The sequence below is a fragment of the Crinia signifera genome, chromosome 7, assembly GCF_055691185.1.
Source record: "Crinia signifera chromosome 7, ASM5569118v1, whole genome shotgun sequence".
In the NCBI taxonomy this organism is placed as follows: domain Eukaryota; kingdom Metazoa; phylum Chordata; class Amphibia; order Anura; family Myobatrachidae; genus Crinia; species Crinia signifera.
The window spans coordinates 123,436,578-123,459,530 of NC_139223.1; the positions used below are offsets into that span (position 1 = coordinate 123,436,578).

The 22,953-nt window shown below is 45.4% G+C and overlaps 1 protein-coding gene across 1 annotated transcript in view; it reads right to left on the reverse strand.

The window, feature by feature from the left end:
• Positions 1–22,953, reverse strand: part of BUB1B (BUB1 mitotic checkpoint serine/threonine kinase B) — a 45,817-nt gene that overhangs the window by 15,743 nt on the left and 7,121 nt on the right. The window contains exons 6-19 of the mRNA XM_083155027.1: positions 19,620–19,789; positions 19,208–19,404; positions 17,592–17,686; positions 15,891–16,108; positions 13,045–13,157; positions 11,357–11,484; positions 9,856–9,899; positions 8,767–8,878; positions 8,082–8,169; positions 6,341–6,597; positions 5,396–5,553; positions 4,742–4,882; positions 3,976–4,088; positions 3,683–3,844 (exon numbers count right to left, since the gene is read on the reverse strand). Coding sequence (XP_083011153.1) covers positions 3,683–3,844; positions 3,976–4,088; positions 4,742–4,882; positions 5,396–5,553; positions 6,341–6,597; positions 8,082–8,169; positions 8,767–8,878; positions 9,856–9,899; positions 11,357–11,484; positions 13,045–13,157; positions 15,891–16,108; positions 17,592–17,686; positions 19,208–19,404; positions 19,620–19,789 — 1,996 coding nt within the window. The remainder of the gene's footprint in view (positions 1–3,682; positions 3,845–3,975; positions 4,089–4,741; positions 4,883–5,395; positions 5,554–6,340; positions 6,598–8,081; positions 8,170–8,766; positions 8,879–9,855; positions 9,900–11,356; positions 11,485–13,044; positions 13,158–15,890; positions 16,109–17,591; positions 17,687–19,207; positions 19,405–19,619; positions 19,790–22,953) is intronic.

The following is a 22,953-nucleotide window of genomic DNA, read 5'->3' on the forward strand; positions in this document are numbered from 1 at the left end:
TGCTGACTTGAGGGCTAGCAGGATGGCTCTTAGCTCCAGTATGTTTATTGGGAGCAGCGCCTCCTCCCTCGACCAACGGCCTTGGAAGGAATGTTCTGCCAGAACAGCTCCCCATCCTCGGAGGCTGGCGTCCGTTGTTAACATCACCCATTGAGGGATGACAAACTGGCGCCCTTTTTGAAGGTTTAGAGGACTGAGCCACCATGTGAGCGACAGACGTGTCTGCCTGGACAGAACAAAGGTCTGCGATTTCAGGCTTGGTTGGGAACGGTTCCAGTGACGCAGCATTTCCCTCTGCAGGGGCCTGGAATGGAACTGCGCAAATTCCGCCATGTCGTAACAAGAGACCATCTTGCCTAGGACCTTCATGCACAGGTGCACAGAGACCCTTTGTTGCTTCAGGAACAGTTTCAGGAGGTCTCTGAGGAGTATCCACTTGTCCTCCGGCAGGTAAACCCTGAGAGTTTTTGTGTCTATCAAGGCTCCTAGATGCACCATCCGCTGTGATGGGGTTGTTGAGGATTTTTTCCAATTTATGAGCCAGCCGTGGGTCTGCAGGAGGGAAACAGTTAGCTCCAGATGCCTCTGGAGTGTCTGTGCGGATTGAGCCAGTATCAAGAGGTCGTCTAGATATGGTAGTAGACGAACGCCCTGGGCCCTTAGGGCCGCCGCCATGGTGGCCATGATCTTTGTAAAGATTCGTGGCGCGGTCGACAGCCCGAAGGGGAGGGCTATGAACTGGTAGTGGTTGCTTTTGACTGCAAACCTGAGGTAGCACTGGCTGTCCGATCGAATTGGCACATGGAGGTAGGCATCCTGGATGTCAAGGGATGCCATGAAGTCCCCCGGTTCCAGAGATTGCAGGATAGACCTGAGGGACTCCATCCTGAACTTGGGGATACAGAGATGTTTGTTCAGGCCCTTCAGGTTGAGGATGGGCCGGTATGACCCGTCCGGCTTTGTCACCAGGAACAGGCTTGAGTAGAAACCTGCTCCTCGCTGAGAAAGTGGGACAGGTACTATGACCCCTGCTGCCAGCAGGGTGTGAATGGAGCTGGTCAGAGCAGCCGCTCTGTCCTTCTCCCGGGGCATGCTTGTTGTGAAAAACCGAGATGGCGGACGCCCCTGAAAGGAGAGGGAGTAACCCTGGGCCACTATGGTGTTTACCCACCTGTCGGTGGTAGTGGCCTGCCAAACCCCGGCAAATGACAACAGGCGACCGCCCACCTGATGTGGTTGGTGGGCCGCCTGATCCTCATGCTGAGGGCTTGTCGGCCTGTTTTGGGGCCTGACGGCGACCCGCCCAGGACTGTTTGGTCTTGGGAGCGGATGGACGCCTTGTGGGGGCCTGCGCCCTTGATGAAGGCTGACCCCTGGGCCTCCCCTGTGGACGGAAGGTCCGAAAGGACTGAGATCTAGGCCTAGCCGGTGCCGAAGGCAGAAAAGCTGTTTTGGACGTTGCAATGGTGGCTACAATCTTGTCCAGCTCGGAGCCGAACAGAACCTCCCCTGAGAATGGAAGGGCCTCCAATGCCTTTTTGGAATCAGAATCTGCGTTCCAAGTACGCAGCCACAGTGCACACCGGGCAGCAATTGAAGAAGCTGAAATTTTTGAGTAGAGGGCCGCTGCATCTATCGCTGCCTCTTCCAGGTATGTGGCCCCTTCCCTAATGAGGTCCACCGTCGATAACAATTCAGAGCGACGTGTGCCTGAGGAAATCTGCTCCTGTAGGGAGTCAGCCCAAGTTGCAATTGCCTTTGCTACCCAGGCTGAGGCCATAGCTGGTCTTGCTGACACGCCAGCATTGGAGAACACTGATTTTAGGCAGTGTTCAATCTTCCTATCAGTAGGGTCCTTAAGAGAGGCCACTGTAGGAATGGGAAGGGTAGTAGCCTTAACTAGGCGGGCTACGTGAGCATCAACCTGTGGAGGCTCCTCCCATTTCTTACGGTCCGCTGGAGCGAATGGGAAGAAGGAAATCAGGCGTTTGGACACTAAAAACTTTTTGTTAGGGTGTTGCCACGCTTCAGATAAGACCTCATTTAAGTCTGAATTTGAGGGAAAAAGAGCCAACTCCTTCTTTTTCTTTTTAAAAAGAAGTGTGTCAGGTGTTGTGGCCTGGGTGTCCTGTATATTGAGAGACATCCTAACAGCTTTAACTAAGGAGTCTACTCTGGACTGGGTCATTCTTTCCTCCTTATCAGGTTCATCTATGTCAACATCATCTATGTCAACATCATCGTCTGTGTCGACCAGCACCTGGTCACCCAAGTCATCCCCAGCATCTGATTGATTAGAAGCTAAAGGAGCTTGTGCTTTGCGTTTAGGTGGAGCCCTCAATGCAGATTGCAGAGAAGCAGACACCTGGACTAAATCCTGAACAGAGGTGGATAAACCCTGTACCCAGGCCGGCTCTGATGCAGCAACAGCAGGCTGAGCTGGCAATGGCTGCGCAGCCGACTCTCTGTTTGCAGCTAACTGAGTAGCTAACTCCTTCATGGCTGCTGAGAGAGTGGAAGCCCAACTGGGTTCTGTTGGGACTGAGGGGCCCCCCAGGGAGTCCTGTGCAGAACAGCGTTCACACAAACCAGCTTGCTCCTGTATGGAGGAATAATTCTCCTTACAGTTAGTGCATGTATAAGCATGCAGCTTAGGTGAATCCCTAGCTGGCTTTGCTTTGGGGTTTTTCTGTGACATTTTAACACAGACAGGCCCTGTGTGCACTGGTTACAATAATACAGTGGACAGTAACACCCTCTGAAACTATAAAGGTATACAGATGGATGACAGTAGAAAAGACACTATACTCTCTGACACTCAGCCAAATACTGAGGTACAGAGGGCTGCAGACAAAACCTGTTCCTGTAGCGTGTAGAGGAGCAGGGATTCCGGTGCACTTCTCCCACAGTGTAGTCCCGCGTAATGGCGTCTTCAGTACGCTGCTGGGGCGTGGGGAAGCTAAGCTCAGGCGGGAAAACAGCGTTATGTCGCTCTGAGCGTGGAGGCGGGGAGCTGTGGATCAAGGCCCCGCCTCCCCTGGAACCATCAGTGCCCTGCGCCATTAACAAAAATGGCGCTCCACAGTACGGCTCCCTGGTGGTCTAGTGGCCGCGCAGAAAAGACTGGGTGCCACTGCCAGGGTCACCCGGGCTGCACCCCGCCCGGTGACTCGACCGCTAGCGGTGCGCACATAAAATGGTGCGCGCGTCCCCTCACATGGAGGGCCCGCTTACCTGTGGTGGAGCGCGGCGTCCTCCGTGTCATGAGGAGAGCGGCGGGTCTGGCTATGAAAGTCAGCGCGCCGCTGCCAGCCACAGGGGAGCAGCGTAACGCTGTCTCCGTGTAAAAAAAAAAAAAAAATTGAAGATTTCAGACAGGGCACGGAGCCCTGTCCCATGGTACCTGTGCCTTGAGGCACCAAGAAACAACTGAAGCCTGTAGGGGCGTGGAGGAGGAGGAGCCTGGGCTGCACTTGAAGAACTCTATTCTACTTGGTGCCTGTAGCTGAAGCTCCACCCACACCCCACTGTCCCAGTGACCACCATTGGCATGAATGAAAAAAAGGTATTAAGCGATACATTAACGCAATGCGAAACAACCGATAACATTTCATTATCGCCATGCGAAGCAGTGACGGTGCACAGTGAATACCGCCCACTGTTTGTAGCAATACACAAGTACCTGAACAGTGAACTGGCCGATATCCTTGTATAGTGAAATACATCCATCCTGAAAGAGGTAGCAGTCCGATGGTTTAACAAAGTCAGTCTGAAAGGCCTCACCAAGTCGCTGTGTCAGCTGCTGTGTAATGTAGAAATCCCATGGCACTGGCTGTAAATCCACCTGACGGAGAATGCAGTGGTGATTAATCCGCATTACCAAACACCAAGAGGCAGGACACTGATCACCCAGCCTCACCATGAATACATAATAATGATGACCTTAAGTTATTAAAGAATGAAATGGTTACAAACCTTTAGTGCAACTCTTTTGATACCGAACACATCAACATCTGCCTGGACCCCCATATATAATCTACTGCTCTCCCCGAGAACAACTTCACTTTTCAGATGGTAAATTTCACCCCCTGCAAATAAGAAACCACATAAGCACAGGGATAAATACATACATCCACTGAAGGTTAGAGCTATTCATGGTGAAGGCGTGGGTTCTCGATCACACTAAGTGGGTGGGAAAGGTATTTACACTGGTAGGGGATGTAAACTTGGGAACAACCTAATGTAAGTTTCTACGACCATTACGTGTCACTAACGCTGCCCACACACGGGCCAATTTCAGGGCATTTTCTAAGCGATCTAACTGTAATACATTACTTTGCGTGTAGGGGCCATAGTGATAGTATGCGTGGCGATTAACTAGATTTATCCAGTATGCTTGATATTAGTTGCCGGTCAGAGCCAATGTTCTCAAAGAACACAGGCCCTGACCGATCGCTCAGCACACAGAACTAACACAACATTACGTCCTAGCATCGCTCAGAAAATCTCCCCGTGTGTAGGCCCCTTAAGAAAGATAGGTGTTATTATATATTGTGTATTTACCATACAGAACGGTTTCCAGCATGAACCGGACACTCATTTATACCCCCCCTCCATTTCTCCATCCTTAACCCTTTATCGGTCACATTGCCTTCATACTTTAAAAATAAAATAATTTTTCCACAAGGCTGCAGTACTACAGTTTCTGCCACACACAGACCGGTGCTTATCTGTCGCTTACCAAGCAGCACGGTTTGTTGAGTCTTCATAAGGGGAACCTGACCAGCCTCATGATGGATTTCCTCTGATGCAAGGAGATCATGCATGGGCTCCAACAAGGTCCTGCGCAGTGCTGTGCTTTCTACTACTACAGAGGTCTCTTCTGAAACAGAGGAATAGAAGCAATAGATAAAGATCAGTGCAATAAAAAACTATTTGTAGGCTTATTTCTCTTGTGATCATATGGAAATAGTGTCACCTAATGAGCCTTAAGCTCAGGGAGATATCAGGTAGAGTGGATCCTACCACGCTCACAGTATGGAGACACTGATCACAGTTTGGGCTAAGAGGTTGATCCTCCCTAAGCCAAACAAGAGTGGCAGTAGGGACACCAATGTAGAGAGGGGGGGGGGGGGGGGCATATCAGTGCGAGGGTGAAATGGAGCACTGTTTCACTTTAGGAGCGATAGATATAAATATGTATATAGAAACAGAAGTGAACTTTTGCCACTGCAACCAGGTAGTGTATATTTTTACTCTACAAAAAAAGAAGGCCCAAGAGCCATGCAAATAAGTCTCAAGTTCAATACAATTATAAACCATTAATATATATTTAACAACTGGGTCAGTGGACAAAGCCAACACTAACGGATTTCCAAACAGGAGAAAAACGTACCCAAAGTTTGCTCATATACTCCAGAAATCTGAGCCATTAGGTCAAGTTTCTCATGGACTAGCAGAGTCTTGGCAGCAAAGCTGGTGGAACCAGTAGAGATGGATGATGCGGAAGAGACTGATGAACGAGTGTCTTCTTGACTCGCTTCTAATATTGGGCTGTCAGTTGGAGAGATCAATAGTCATACACACAACCTCAATACTGCCGAAGAGAACAAGCTTATTTCAGTTTAAACATAGAAAAAGCTCCTATTCCAAATAACTTCATGTTCAAACAGGATTCTGTTACAGGTGATTAACATTTTAGAACATACAAGAAAATAAGTGGACCCAGAAACTGCCGGGACACAGATACCACCCCCTCAGCTCTGCATTGCATGGCACATGCTGGCATTGACATAGTTTAGAAGAGGGTCCAATTAAACCACTTCAGTGTTATGGGCGGAAATTTTCCGGGCCCAGCTGCATTGCCACAGCGGGCTATCCCGGAAAATTTCCAGGCATACCACGATATGTAGGTGCATGCCAGTGGTGCACCACCTTGTAGTAGCAAGGCATCCGCTGGCGCCTGCCCTCCCGACCACCACCCCCCCCCACCTATTCATTTTTCCCCCGGAACTCCCCGCCGCCAGGCACACCACACCGTCGTCATCGCCGATCGTTCCTCTGACCACTCCTGTTTGGGCGCCGCTTGGGAGCACTCGGGCATTCTGTGCTGAGCTCCCGAACTTCACCCGAGCGTGGCCCCCCCCCCCCCCTGACCTTTCCCAAATGGCCGCAGCTGCTTCAAGTTCTCGCTGCAGCAGCACTACCCTTCAGTCTTCAGCGGTGGGTTTTCCTGGGGCAGGACAAACCTGCCCTGGTAGGTTTGTCCTGCCCCAGGAAAACCAACCACTCAAGGGGTTAATAACCCATATCAGGCACATACATTGATACACTCTTCTACCTCAGCTTCTTGGGACAAACGACTTGTCTGTAGGACTCATCGCACAAAGACGTCCTCTCTCTAAGTGGAAGTCTCTTCAGGCCAGGCGTCTCTCTGTCTTCTACCTCATCCCTGGTCTTGTGGAAAGGCGTGGATGCCAGCTGTGCAGCTCTCATAAAGTCGCAGGTGTCTTCGGGGTTAGCAAACATAGTCTCGTTCCGGTGTGAGCCAGACACAATAGCTTCTTCATTGAGGGGTTCAAGGTCACCCAGTGTATCCTTCAAGGGAACATTACACTAGAACATTAGTCTTTCCATACTTTATACAGCTTGTTACTAATCTGAGAAGACGGCTATTGAATAATCCTTGAATGCAAAGTATATTACCATATTTCTTCATAGGCCACTCACTATGAGCAACATTCAACTTTAGTCAGAACCTACCCTGAGCTCACCATCATGGAATCACCCAGTACTTCTATAACTACCCTCTTTATCCCCGCTTTACATCAGCAGTCCTAACAATGCCGTGGTGCATGGGACAGCTTTGGCAGGGTCCTCTATAGCAACGAATCATTATTAATTTACTGTATGATGCTCTAGGACAGTGGTTCCCAAACGCTGTCCTCAAGGACCCCCAACATTTCAAGTTTTCCAAGTCACACAGCAGGTGCAAAGGTGTACTTCTTACTCACCGACACATTTTAATAAGATCCACAGGAGGAGCAAATTATTTCCCTTGTAAAAAGACCTGGAAAACATGCACTGTTGAGCATCCTTGAGGACAGAGTGGGTTATTCTGATTCACTCGGAAAGGCACAATTACTCTCTAATGAACAAAACCATATGCACTGCAGGTGGGGCTGATGTAACATGTGCAGAGAGAGTTAGATTTGGGTGGGGTTTGTACTTCAAAATTATATCTATATTGCAGTGTAAAAATAAAGCAGCCAGTATTTACCCTGCACAGAAACAATAAAACACCCAAATCTTACTCTCTCTGCACGTGTTACATCAGCCCTACCTGCAGTGCATATGGTTTTGTCCATTGGAGAGTAATTGTGCCTTTCCGAGTGAATCAGAATAACCCCTAGTGTCTGAAACACTTTCTTTTGCTCCACCAGTACTCAGAAGAGAGAGAGTGTGAATGTTTCCATTAACTTGGAGACTGGAAACATTTAAAACCTGTGTACTTAAATAAGGGTGAGGTGGTTGGAATGAAAAGCTGGTAATTTCTGAGAGCAAATGACAATTGAGCATATGTTTCCATACATGGAAAACAGACAAATTAGTTAAAGCATTTCCATTAAACCAATGTATGCAATTAGGTTTGCAATTTTTTCCAGCTTTTGGGAGCAAATGGTTTATTGTAGTTTGTTCCAAGATATTACCTGATTTTCGTTCCAACCATCCAGATTGGAAAGAATCTTATAGAATTTATACAGTTTAAGCTTATATCAGTGCAAGTCATCAATCTTTATTATCTAGATAAGGAGAACTGGTGCCCATACACAGAGCGGCGTGCTCCGTAATTTTTGTACAAGATTGCATCTATTACAAAAAGCATGTGAAGTGCTACAGCAGCAAGCTTTTTGTTTAAGATTCGATATAGTACAAAAAGTATGTGCTGTGCAGCGCGCGTCGCATGGCCAAAAGGCAGGGTGTATGGACACCTGATGACCTAGCTTTTGAATAATGAGCAGGTAGCCGACAAGGACTTCTGCTGCCCACTAAACTCACAGAACAAACATAAAAACACGTACTGTGAGTTGGGTTTCCTCTTTAACAAGTTCTTTTGAAACCGCTGCCAACGGGCGGCGTTTGGGAGGTGGCATCCTGCTCAGAGTGGCACTATAAAAAGACGGAATAGTAGATCAGTTACTTGTAAGAACAGAATGCATATATTGCGGTGTACACACAGGGGGAAGATATATTGCTCAGTGTCTCCTTTTCATCAGCAACCAGAGATGGTCGTTGATGAAAAGGAACCTCTGCCGGGGGAGCAGCAGAGGAAATCAGCTGGTCCTGCGACCAGCGATTAGAATGGGGCTGAAAACGGGAACACTCACCCGGCTATTTATGGGGCACACTCCCATCACTGGCAATATGGTCGTCAATGACCATATTTGTGTAATTTTGGCAGTGCAGTGTGTATTGCTTCCAATTTATCTCACTACTTATGAGCAGGTACTACAATCTTACCAAGAGATCTGGCTTTGTTGCACATCCCAATGAATGATGAAAAACAAAAAACACTGAATTCAGTTACAGAAGATGACTGGAGCATTCTGCAGCAGGGTGCACACGGCCTATCCAGTGTAGGATAGGAGTCCCCCTTATCCAATCATGCTAGGTACACCTATTCGCTCACAATCCTTCTGCCAATTACAATACACCCAAGAGGAAGAATTTACTATACAGCGAGAAAGAGGGCAAACTAAAACATACTTGCTAAGCTGTGTTGAAGAGTCCTCATCAAATATGGTAAAAGGCACATCAGAGAGAGCGCTGAAGAGAAGGGAGACAGAACACATGGAGAAATGCACTTTTATGTAATGGTCTGTAATTTTAATATCAGGCATAGTTCTAAAGGCCAGTGAGAAGGGAGCTAATAATGGGAACTTCCTGTATATTCTTTTCGGCTTTGGAACAGTCACCTGAACAAAGCAGCGTTCCTTCTCCTCACACACTATGGCCCTTATTCTAGTTCACTCTTTCCTTCTTAGATGGACAAAACCATGTGCACTGCAGGGGGGCAGCTGTAAAATGTGCAGAGAGAATTAGATTTGGGTGAGTTATTATGTTTATGTTCAGGGTAAATACTGGTTGCTTTATTTTTACACTGCAATATAGATATCACTTTGAAGTAAAACCCCACCCAAATCTAATTCTCTCTGCACAAGTAACATCTGCCCCACCTGCAGTGCACATTAGTCCATCTAAGAAGGATTTTGTTAGAAAGAGTGAACTAGAATAAGGCCCTAAATCATGGGTCCTCAAACTGCGGCCCTCCAGATGTTGTGAAACTACAAATCCCAGCATGCCTTGCCACAGTTTTAACACTCCCTTATAGAAAAACTGTGGCAAGGCATGCTGGAATTTGTAGTTTCACAACATCTGGAGGGCCGCAGTTTGAGGACCCATGCCCTAAATGCTTTGCTGTTCTATTCAGCATTCACTATTGCCTGTAGGTGCAGTATTTCAGCAACACGTTCAGCTGCACCATCCGGCCAACAAAACTATTCTCTACATTAGCGGTGGCAATGGCACACAATCCAGCAGCTGTAACTGGGGCAAGGTGTGCTGGGATGTGTTGTTCCACAGCAGCTAGAGTGCGGAATGTTGACTACCCCTGCTCTACAACAACAATCAGGGCTGCAAAAAGCCAGGCTCATTATTACCGCTACAAAAGTGCAGACTTTCTTTAGGTGGTTACTAAAAAAAAAAAACAAAAAAACACCTTATATTAAAAGGTTTCCCAGAAGAAGACTACAGATCTGGACCAAGCACATTTTCAGCACATCACTTTTTACTCACCTGTAGTGTCAAATGGGGGCTGGGCTTTGGTCACCGCTTCACTGCTTTAAATAGAATACAATAGATTAAACCTCAAGAAACCAGAGAAACAATTACACCTCTCCCACCATTACTGGGGGTAAAAAAGTTTAATTACACATAGGTTTACATTTAGGATTGTAGACTAGAAGAAACTGCACTTTTTAAACCTTTGAGTGCCAAAGTTGCTGTGAGAGATGTCAATCAGGAGTGGCAGTCAAATCGTGAGCGATGATTGGCTCGTGAGTAAGCAAAAGTTTTCAAATAGCCACTGACCTGACAGGTGGGATGTCCACCACACCCATCTCCCCTGGCCGGGGCTCCTTTTCTCCAGCACGGTGAGGAGGAGGTGTATCCCCCCCTGGCAAAGAGACTGCAACCCTTGGCATCAAGCATCTAGGTATTTATTATTTACTTATGTAGCATAACATCTAATGGGCATTACGGCATGTGGCATAACGTGTAATGGGTATGACGGCATGTGGCTTAACATGGAATGGGCATGACTATGTAATGGATGTGCGACGTGTAGTAGGCAATACAGTGTACATTTGTGCCGTGCGCCTCCGGCACGCACTGTCCTTGTTTTTATTGGGTGTTTGGTGGTGTGGCCTGATACTTTTTTTGGGGGGTGGGGGGGTGCGCAGTGCTAAGCACGCCTCTCCGACAGTGCAGCGCCCCACTTTTTTTATTATGAAGACACCCACCCGGCTACAAAAATTTTCCAGGGAGAACACTGCTCTAGTTATTTATACTAAAAGAACAGTCCCTGTGAGCGATGCTGGCATTTTAGCAGATATTTTGAGGCTCACAGCAACATTGGGTTAATAGGGTAAATGATAGGAAATCTCTTAACCTGCTGGCGTAATTACCGGCTGCAGGGATGAGACAAGCTGGTGTTCCAGGCAAATAAATACTTATTGCATAGCAAAAAAATATATATCTTATAATACATAACAAATAACTTCTTGTTGGAAGATAAAGTTTATGATGCACTGAGCATATGCAACGTGTGTGTACACCAGTATATGATCTTAGGAGGGGTGGAAGATAAAACTATATAGATATGTATATTAATGTCAGTTTAAAAGTAAATCACTCATTACACCCCCACCAACTACCATATAGTTAATTCCAGATGCCAGAGAACTCCCATCCCCCACCCTGCTTTTTTCATTGTCAAAATGATTTGGGGGGAGGCTGCTGGCAGTGCCGTAACAAGACAGCTCTGGTAAGTAAAGCACCGCCTGCTCACCCCTAGTTATGGCCCTGCATGCGGTTGTCTGGGGATTTATGCTACATATCCATTTTAGGTGGATTTAGCCTGAATCTCTGCAAATGATCATTTAGGGAACAACTCCAAGACACACTAACCTAAGTTACAGTGTATTACATGAGAGGCTGTGGAGCTGTACAATGGCTGCTAGATATCACCTAAACAATGATAGAAGTAGATCTCACAATATAGTTGCACTGGACCTGCCTTGGTAATGTCAGAGCAGTCACATGTCCCAGAGACATCCCAACTTCTGCACTGTGAGATGAAGCAACGATCTTTGGTCCGGCTTCTGCTTCGCCATGTACTCCACAGGACTCTTCAGAGTGTGCCGGCTGTGGAGGGAAGATCTGTATCAACGCTTTCTGAAGGCACAAATAACTTGAAGGATAAGGCAGGTAATGCCCAGCATTACGTGCAAATTCTAACTAGTGCACTGACCTGGGCACTATTCTGTATTACTCTAAGGTCAGAACACAGGACAATGTGGATCTATCATGGATGTCGGATACCCTGACTGTGGCACACAGTTTATAGCTTCTGCATTGTACTGAGCAATAAAGAGGTGATATTGTTTAAATTCACATAGAGCACAGGGTGTCTCACAGCAATGTGACTGAAGACTTGCCCTGTATTAATAATGTGTGGTTGGAGAGGCTGACTTGTGCCACACAACTCCATGTCATGCTTGATATGGAATATGCACCCTTGGGTGTCACCCTGTGCTCAGTGTCACCTAACCTTATTTGATATGCGTACTATGAATTTAGCGATGCTGCACGGTTGATTGATGAAAAAAATAGGGGGATTTAGGTTTTCACAAATTTGGGGTTGGGGGGGGGGGGGGGGGGGGGGAAGAGTGCTGGCAGACTCTCGCTGGTGCTGTCACTGTATGGACGACGCTGGGCGAGTCCAGGAATTATTCACATCGACTAGTTTCGCCCGGAGGTGGGCTTCTTCAGGATATTCGTGAATCCTGGCTGGCTCTCCCCTTTGCCTTTTTATAGTGGTGGTTATTGGACTCCTCCTTGTGGGTGAGTAGCGGCTGTGTTAGTCTATGTTTGTTACCCTACCCCCCACCTTCCCCATTGTGGCATGTATACCAGTACTAGGATAATTTACTAACAGGTACAAACAGTTAAAAACTGACCAACACCTTGTACAAATATTTAATCCATACTTACCATCTTTTTATCCGCAGCAAATTTTATTTCCATTTCAATTTGTATTTTTTATTAATACTTGTATATTTATTCATTTTATTATGTCATGTACCCACATGCAATGATAAAGGTCTCAGAATATGTTTTACATTTGTGAAAACTTAAATAAGTCCCTATTTTTCATCAATCAACCGTGCATGTAATATATAAAGCATCGCTAAATTCATAGTACGCACATCAAATAAGGTTAGGTGACACTGAGCACAGGGTGGCACCCAAGGGTGCATATTCTATATCATTTCTCTCCAAAGAGGTACCCTGTAGTATACCTCCAACAGCCCGCAGCCGACCCACCTCAACCAAGTCTACAGCGCAGTCACCCCAGAACACCCTCTGTACTGCATGTCATGCTTACCGGGCTACATATTAGGACATACAGATGTGGCCATGCTTATCATGGCTGGCATGCGAGTGCCCGTTTGGCGCAGGGTCACACCCACAAAACGGAGCGCAGCTCTGCCGGGTAACGTATTTTTAAGGAGTCGCAGGTGCACGCATTACGCCAAGCTGACGCACCTATGACATGGCGGTGGTTGGATGAGGCTGGCTATATCTGCATATACAGTAGGTAGTGAACGTTTACTGAAAATAAGGGCTATCAGGAGCTCGTGTATCATAATCCATTACAGATAGTGATGTAGCGAGTACACAGAACTGGACTGATAACACTACCTGCTCAGTGACTCCATCGTGGCTTCGGACACCTGATTCTTTTAATCGCTTTTCCATTTCTTCAATTTGTCTCTCCATCTCCTGCCTGCGAAGAGTGCTGGCTTGGAGGTCTTCTGCAGGATATAAAAACAGAAGGATCATATCTTTACGCTTAGATGTCAAATACCCAGTTACAGAACTTTTTACACATTGGTGCAACCTGCCATTACATTTGTACAACAGCCAGTCTATTTCCACTAGGTGTGGTCCCAGCCTTAGATTAGAGGAAAGGAGATTTCATACCCAGCAAAAGGAAAGGTTTCTTCAGTTAGGGTACGTAAGATTTGGAATAGTCTCCCAAAAAAAAGGTTGTGTTGGCAGACTCGGGTGTAGATGTATGAAGCAGTGATAAGGGAGAAGTAGCCAATGGGAACCAATCAGCACTGAAATATAATCTATAATTTGCATAACATAACATTTTACAGAGTAGCTGATTGGTTGCCATGGGCTACTTGTCTTCTGCCTCATAAATCTACCCCCCTCAATGACTAGACACATTTTTTTTTTTAAATGGAGTATTTTTTATATATTTTTTTAATGTAACAATACACCCAAACAGGCAGACACATCATAAAATAACTGGTGTACATCAAATTTGTGATATAGTGCACAAGAATGATTATCAATAGCAAGAGCGTAGTATTGAGCACCACTGCTGAAAGAGTTATGTAAATGAAGATACCCGAAGGCGCCATTCGGGTATGTAATAAGAATATAAAGCAGGAGTGCATATGGTAACATCTTATATGTATAATGTGCTGCATAAAATCACTTAGCACAAATAATTATCAAGATATTCATATACCATGCATAATGTAATATCAAAATAGATTATTGGCAATGACGTGCCAACAGAATAAAACCGCCAAAATAAACCTACTTATTGCTAACAAAATAAAATCCCCAAAAGGACCCAAAAACAAACCTCCCCATAACACCCCACCCTGTATGACCTAACCCCAATCTAGGTATACCTGGATCCCGAAACACTGTCCCCACTAAGCCAACAGGTAACACTATAGCCCCCCCCCCCCCCCCCCAATCTAAATAAAAGGATGAACGGATAACTGACTGGGGCATATAAAAAGGCCGGATATTATAACAATGTTAGGGCCAGACCTCTCGGGTAAATGATGCAGTAGAATAGTTACATTCCATCCAGGATATTTAGTAGTGACCCTTTGTTATAACAATCCCAGCTCTGATATAGCAAACAGGATAACCTATACTAAGTAGGGGTTAATTTACACCAAGGCAGTACACCAACATCGTACTGAAGAGAATAATCAGTAATCATAGCATTGTAAATGGCATCCAAAATATCAAATCAGAGCAAAATATCTCTCCTTAGTCCGGCCAGTATTTAGCAGAGACTGAGAAGAAATTTTTTAGCACCCCTGTAAACCCATAAACGCACATATACAGCCTGAGAATACAGAGGTAATAGTCCCAAATTTGCCCTATTTATCCAAGGATAAAACACAAATATAATGGCAAAAGAAACAATCAGATATTAGGCATCGTCGCTTCAAGTTCAGTGGTACAGCCGAATCTTGGATTTTGAAGTAGTCCCCAAAACAGGAGATAATATCAACGGTATAGAGGACTCCTCTTCCTTAGCAGGAGTGTCCAAAAGTTGAGCTGGTGACGAAGACATGGAGTCCACAACCTCAGGATTTAAAGTCACAGTCGCCGAACTTCAAATTGAGCAAGGAGCCTCTGACTGGAGGCATTTATGGCATGAAGGATTTGTTGCCCATATCCTGACATCGTAAAGGGTGAATTGAATGCCAGTGGCTAGCACACCGCCACTGCCTTCCACGGGTCTGTTAAGGACAGTGCCCACTAACCTCCAGTGCCACAGGGGAAGTCTCGGAGAGCAGAGCTTGCGCACGCCACTAGAGCCCTCCGCCTAGCGTGATCCGGATTGAGAAGGGGTTCTTACCGATCTCAGCATGTGCAGGGGCAGGTCAACATAAGCTCCGCGGCCAAGGGGACTGATAGGCAGACTCCACTAAGTCCCCGGAAAGCCACCAGGCACCCCCCCACCGGGTGCCGCACGTCAGAAACAGCAGTGTTCTAAGCACGTGCAATAACTCAGCAGGATTATACAATTCTGTGAAGCAAGTGCAGGAGGATGCCTGACAGCAGTTGCAGATACACTATTAGCTGACCACCCAACAGGATTATACAGGTCTGTGAAGCAAGTGCAGGAGGATGCCTCCGATGGAAGCTGCAGATATACTATTAGCTGAACCCCCAGCAGCATTGTACAGGTCTGTGAAGTGCAGGAGGATGCATCCGACAAGTGTACTATAGCTGTGTGTAACATACAGCAGCCCTCCTATAATGGTGGGCACGTGACAGCCCCATTCCTCCAGGCTCACCTCCCGGGCTCAACACCGTCCCCCCTGGGTCACTCACTGTCTACAGGTGCAGCCTCCTCAGCAGGGGTTAAAGTCCACCGTCCCAGACCGCTCTGACAGCAGTCGCCGTGGGATCTCCAGCCGCAAGAAGCGTAACAGAAGAAATCCCCAAGATGGTGCCCGCACAGGATTCGTCTGAAGAGGACTCCAGGCTGGGGAGCCATATTCAGGCACAGCAATCCTGCAGCCGGTCCACAGGGAGCTCCACGGATGTAGGGAAACTTCCGGAGCCGTGGAGAGTGGGGTGAGGGGGTGACCTAGGATCTTTTAGGCAGGATTTTTGCAGAGTACCCTCACCCTTCGTCCGTTCAGATGCCCAGCCAAGCCACCGACTAGACACATTGTTAGCAGAAACATACATACAAGGCGCACACAACGTACCTTCCCTCTTCTTGCGCATTTTCACCATGTAAATCTCTGCCCGGATTTCCTCAAAAGAGAACTCCTCCATCCCTGCAAAGACTTTATCTTTGCAGTACATAATCATCTCTTGTTTGGCCTGTGCGCTGCTCTGCAGCCGTTGCAGAGGATCCTCTTCCTTACATTGCTTGCGAGAACTGAGTACACTGGTCACTGAAGGGTTAATTTTGCATGGCGTTCTAAAAAACAAACAAGGCAGAAAAGTATTTAGGTAACCCTTTACCCCTACAGGGATGTTTACTCCAGGACAAAGGATGTTTTTCAGTGAAACCAAGGTCTTTGGTATTGAAGAAAAGGCAATTATATAAATCAGTTATTAGCCAGGAAGAAACCCTGCTTAAACCAGCCTTGCGCCAAAAACAAAACTAATGCCATCCCACCACTATTACCTGAATTACCTACTCTCATCTTCCTGCCAGCCAGCATGGCAACAGTTGAGTAGCTAGCACAGTGTAGAGGAACTTTTCAGCAAAATATATAATAAAGAACTTTACTATGTATGAAATGTGCTGTACGCTCAATTTGTTTCTTTACAAACACAGCAATGTAAAAAAGGTGCCCATAGGGCTATTTCACATGCTCCGACTCCAGCCGGGCCGCGAAACCCTGCACGGCCAAATGCCGTGCTGCACACAGCAGTTGTTAATGGACACGATTGTGTCCATTCACACGGGACGCCCACGGCTCAGCCGGATCCCACCACTGGAAGGGATGGCTGCCGGGCTGTGGCCATCCCCACCATTGTAAACTGCTGTGTGCGGCACGGCTTCCTGGCTGTGCGGGGTTTCGCCGGCCGGCAGGAGCATGTGAAATAGCCCATACACTAGGGAAGATTCCATGGCAACTTGGTCACTTTTCACGTAATTCCAGCGACAAAGTCAAAATCGCATGTGATTGACATCAGGTCCGATACTATGTACAGCCTTCACGAGCATTGCATCAGAGCCTGAAGATCGCACATACTGCACTATAAATATAATGCATTGTCATTGCGGTGTGCCATTTGCAGTCCTGCCGCCCAGGTGGTTCAAGGGGGTTAGCGGTCGACTTTATTTTCACAAAAGTCGCCCCAGTGTATGGGCACCTTAGGCTGATTACAGTACAAAAATCACCATCTAGGCAAGTACACATAAATATACTCTAATGGGGATCATATGGGGAGAAAACCGCAAAATATAATTGTAGTAATTCCTGGTCATCCAAATAAAGACAGCCAAATATCATCCCTGCTTGGTATAGGATTTAACAATCCCATTATACTGCATAGCTGTCCCTTAAGGGCATCCTGTTGCAATTGGGGATAGCATTGTCAGCCAAGAAATTGGGGCATTCATGCAAGGCAAATTCTCCCACTTACCCGGAACCTCTTTAGAGGGGGATAGGTAGACGTTAAACTCAGACTCTACTACACCGACCTGGCTTCTGTGTAGCCATCCCACAGGAGACCTGTGAGCCAACAGGCTGAAAGAGTCAACTTGAGGGTTCCCACTTCACAAAATAAACTGAGGAAGCCTGCACTGTGGTATGTAGAGGGTAAGGAGACCGCCTATGTGCCTGCTCCAATAATCATGCCCCCTACATCCCACTGTATCCCACAGATAACATGCTGCACATCACATAAGCACAACCCCCACTACAAAGCAATGCTTGTAAGAGACTTACACTGTTTGTTGCTCAGCAGATTCCTCCACATAAGGAGTAAAGCTGGGACAGCTTGCAGGAGGCTCATTACTAGACATCTGACTGTTGCGAGGCGGCTGCGGGATAAAGAAAAAAAATCATAATTTGCTATAGATTTTACTTTGTGCCATTCTATTTCGGAAGTATAAAAGTGCTCTTGATGAAATTTCCCTTCGACCGCAGCTTCCTGCGGGCAGTCTGGCACTCAGCCTCCGTTTCGGTCTGCCCTGCTGTTCAGACAGCAGGAGGTGTTGGTGAGGTGAATGGACACCTGTGCAGAATCCATTCACTGCACAGATGGAAGCTGGGGACAGCCCAGCATCAGCTTTCCCGAATGCCGTGGGGGATCCAGCGTATTTCCTGGCATTTGGAGATGTCTTCTACAGTTAAAACAACATGCCAAATAAAAAAAAAAAAAAAAAAAAACACACACAAAAAAATAGCAGCGCTAATGCTCCAATGACAAGCAAATGTGAATATATATGCTATACTTTTACTTGTTATTGCACATAAAATATAATGACACCACTAAAACAATAGAAGAAAAATAAGAGAAATTAAAACTATGTATTATTTTTCTTATATTAATTGTTTTAGTGGTGTCATATTTTAAATGCAACAAGTAAAAGTATATCATATTTTCACATTTACTTGTCAGTTGAACATTAGTGCTGCAATTTTTTGTGTTTTTCTTTATTTGGTATTCCATGTAGGGACGGACTACCCCTACTCACTAGCAGCTGCTTATTGGAGACCAGCTCACATCACAGGCACCCAAATTTATTCTTAATTTAATTATTATTTTCCAGTGTGAAGGGTTCACTGCAGCCAGAGATATGCTAGGTACACACCAGGACGACTAGGGCCCGATCAGCACAATCTAGATCCAATTCCGATCAATCGGATGTAGATTGTGTGCTGATTGGGCCCTTTTCTGACCTGGTGTGGAGCGATTCCGATCCGATGCGCGGTCCCGCGGGTCGGTCGGTCGTTATTGAGATCCTACCTGCTGCAGGTAGGATCTCAATGACGACCATAGAACCGGGTGCGGGTCGCCATCGGATCGGACCCGCTCACGGTGCACATCGTGAGCGGGTCGTGCCCTCCCGCGTCATCGTGAGCGGGTCGGACGAGACACTGACGACCCGCTCACGATGTGCATCGTGAGCGGGTCGTCCTGGTGTGTACCCCGCAATAGACTATTCCAGACGGGCGGCTGCTAGTATAGTGGATGCTGCAATAGTTGTGGTGACAATGGTGGACCGATTGGCTACACCAGCACACTTGAGCAATGCTCAAATACGCAAGTCGCACCCTTGTACAAGGGGAAAGCTTAAACTCCACTGGCATATTATTGAACTTGAGAACACATGAGAAACTGTAGCAGCACATATTCTGTGTGCATCCCAGAACAGAGAGGGAAGAAGAAAAAAGTATTTCTATTAGCCCAAATTCATTCTAGCATTATTGGCACCGAAAACCCAATTTCAATTCGGACTTAAGAATGGTTAAAAGGCAAACCCCTACAACAGACCTCCAAATAAATCCTAGCCAACTCCAGTGTAATCCTTCATGCAACAGTTACTTTCTATTCTTACCCGCCCTGAGTTCCAGATTCCTGCTCGTTGCTCATTTTCCTTAGCCTGTGCTGGAGGTAGTGCTGGCCAGGGCTGTGTACCGAGCGCAGTGCCTCCCAAGGCTGGAACTCCTGCATTCTCATCAAGCACCTGAATCTGAGAACGGCTGGGAACTTGTTGTTGCAGAGCGAGCGGGCCATTAAGGCTTTGGCTACGAGCTGGGAAACAAGAGAAAGTTACAACAAAATTTATTTTCTTGGTCCTATCATTTCTTACATGATCAACATGCACTTTAAATAAAGGAAAAGGAGTATTAAACGATAAAATTACAATGAAGAATAATCTGCAAGGTCTACTTCTAATGCTTTGTGTATAAATGGAAGGTGCTTCGTTCGGAGTAGACACCCAATTCAATGCCAACAGCTAGACTTACGTCTTACAGCATCTCCTATGCGGCTCACTGGGGCTCTTGCTTTATGCTTTCCTCTTGTTTTTAAATCGACCAATGAACTGCGCTGTGGTTCAGGTAGGTTTGAGTCTTCAGTGTCTGCATCCTCGGTGAGTCCTTGTAACACCCGACGGGATACCCGAGCTTGGAACTGTCTATAAAAAGAAGTTGCAAACATTATACTGACGAGGAACTATTCATTCTGACCCGGTGTCATTTAAGGGTAGACAATGTACTCTTATCTATAGGATGTAGTAGGGGTAGAGGCTTTACAATACACAACTGGAAAGGATAACTAAAAGCGTACATGAAAATAAATTCAACAAACTGATAGTACCACCAGTGCCTGTAGGTTCAGTATGATTTGTTTTTTTATATTTCAAATCTTTATTACTTTTATCACGAAAAGTACAAATGAAAAACATAACATATAATATACCGACATAAAACTGGATTCTATTGTATTGTGTTACATATACAGAATAGACTTCTTTAACTCATTGCGCCCGTTCCTTGCCACCCCAACTTATGTCAAAGACACGTACTACCTCCGGTATGGCAAGCTAAGTCCAACTTTATACTCATTTCTTATCAATTAATTCCTGACTAAGTTATTACCGAAGAATCTGTCTCATGGATTTAAATGTCAGCGCCGGGTTTATTAGTAACGAGATATCTATACATATTTTAACCTACTTGGGCGTATTGGACGATTGCCTTTTACTGCAAGTAAAATACATCAAACCAAACAGGATTGTACCACTCTCCGCTCCTGTTATATCAATAATTTGAATAACTTGTTGTGCAAGTGCACTAATTAAAAAAATAAAAATAAATAAATAAAATAATAGTGCTATATAGTGAGTATTCATACCATATGACATTACTCCTAAACTTGTGTATTAATACTACTAACAAACCTTTGGAAGGGTATAATGACCGGCTGCGTATCACGCGCCGTTTGTCTATCGGGATCCGATTGATATTATACTAAATATTATATTACATGATATACCAATCCTAACCCCCGGGTTCCCCACCCTTCCTTTCCCTAACCCCCCGTTCGATTCTTAGTGACTCTGTCCTTATGACAATGTGCCTTAAATTAAACATAATAATACGAGGAATTAATCCATTTGTGCCATATTAAATTAAATTTAGTTAACGTGTTACGGTTGGCATATAGTGATTGCTCCTGTCTACTGATGTAATTCACTAATGCTACCCAGCGATTCAACTCGGGTGCAGCTTTAGCCATCCAATTTCTGCCGATTATGACTTTCGCCAATGAACATAGATTGTTGATATAGATTTTCTCGTTACCACATATAGTATCGCCCACTATGCCCAATAGGCAGCACTTAACTGACAGTATCTCCCCACTAACCCCTGTGTCTACTATTGCGTTTTTAACTTCTTCCCAGAACTTTGCCACACTCTGACACTCCCATATCAAATGCATGAAGGATCCGGTGGGGTCACAGCACTTGGGACAAGTTGCGGCAGATTTGCCGGGGAATTTGGTTAATGTTTTTACTGACAGGTACGATCTATGAAGTATATACAGTTGCGTTAATTGAACCCGAAGGGAGTTAGTGGCCTTGTTTATAGATTTCATTGCACTCAACCAGTCTTCCTCGCTCAGTTCACCCACATCTTGTACCCATTTATCCCGCAGATCCATCAATGCGCTTCTTTACCCATAATCTTTTCAGTATGATTTGTTAACAGCCGGGATACCAGTGGTCAGTATACAGGCATCAGAATTCCGGATGCAAAAGCAGTCCCTTGCCGGCTCACTGCGCTGCGGGCTCAGTGGCTCCCAACAGGTTCTATTTTCCCTCTATGGGGGTCATGGACCCCCATAAGGTAGAAAAGCCACTGGTAGTCGGGATTGCAACTGTTGGGCAGTTGAACAGCCGGTATTTTGGAGTCAGCATTGTGAAATCAACTGCTACCCGTGCCTGCCTATTTTTAAATACGTTGGGCTCTATGTGTCGGTGCCCCAATTTTTTTTTTGAAGAGAGGTGCCGTATGTAACACATATAGATCTTACATGTAGTTCACCATAAACAGAGCAAGGATGAAGAGGAATTTCTGTGCATGTTAAGGATTCTTCTCATTACCATGTACGCAAACATCATCACTATGGGCCTAATTCAGACCTGATCTGATCGCAGGATGAATTTGTTCTCAACATTGGTAAAACCATGCTGCACTGCAGGTTACATGTGCAGAGAGTTATTTTTTCCTTTCTTTGCAGGGTAAATACTGGCTGCTTTATTTTTACACTGCAATTTAGATTTCAGTTTCAACACAACCCACCCAAATCTAAAAGGTGCATACACACTGTACAATTTTTTTGACCAATTTCATTCATTTCGGCCATTCTGAACGAAATTGGTCAAAATATCTGTGTGTGACTGCGATGAACGACGAATGATGATGCACATACCAGCCAGTTGTTCGTCAACTGTGCATGCAGCTCAATTTGGATATCTGGCAAAAAGAGCCTACAAATTGTAATTAGATCTTTCATCCAGGACACTGGGTTCAAGGGAAAAGTCTTTGAAAGACAGTTTTTATATATTTATTTTTTTGACCAATTTCGTTGAAAGACTGTCTTCAACAAAATTGGTCAAAAAAATAAATAAATAAAAACTTTAGTGTGTATGCACCTTAACTCTCTGCACATTACATCTGCCCCACCTGCAGTGCAGCATGGTTTTGCCCATTTTAAGAACAAAAATGCATCTCCACTTTATGCCACATAATTACTATCATATAAAACCAATTCACTAAAGAGAAAATGAATAAGAATAATAATATCTTTATCAATCTATTTAGCTTTTTTTTTCTCCCTTAAAATGTTTAAGAGATCAGACTTTATGGAAAGTGGAACTGGAATCACTAGCCTGGTACTCATATGATAGGGAAGCAGACTGTTACCCAGCTGCCCCGGTGAGGCTTAACTGGGAAACTAGAATTAAAAAGAATGATTTTATATCGTTGTCATAAGTTTAAAGAGAACATGTGTGTAATCACTCGAACATAGATCCACGAAAATTTAAATAAACTTGTTATGGAAATAAATATGTATAGTTGAGTTGCTAGGTGTCATTTATCACATATACAGAACAGCCATTAATTCAGGCAAATATACAGAGAGAAGGTTATTGGAAAGAATAGCTAATACACTACACTTCCAATTATAGTGTAGTACAAAAACAACTTTTAAAAAGTAAAAATATAACCAATATTCCCTTTAGGTAAGGAACATTTAAAATGGTCCAGAACGACAGACAGCATTGGCAACCTA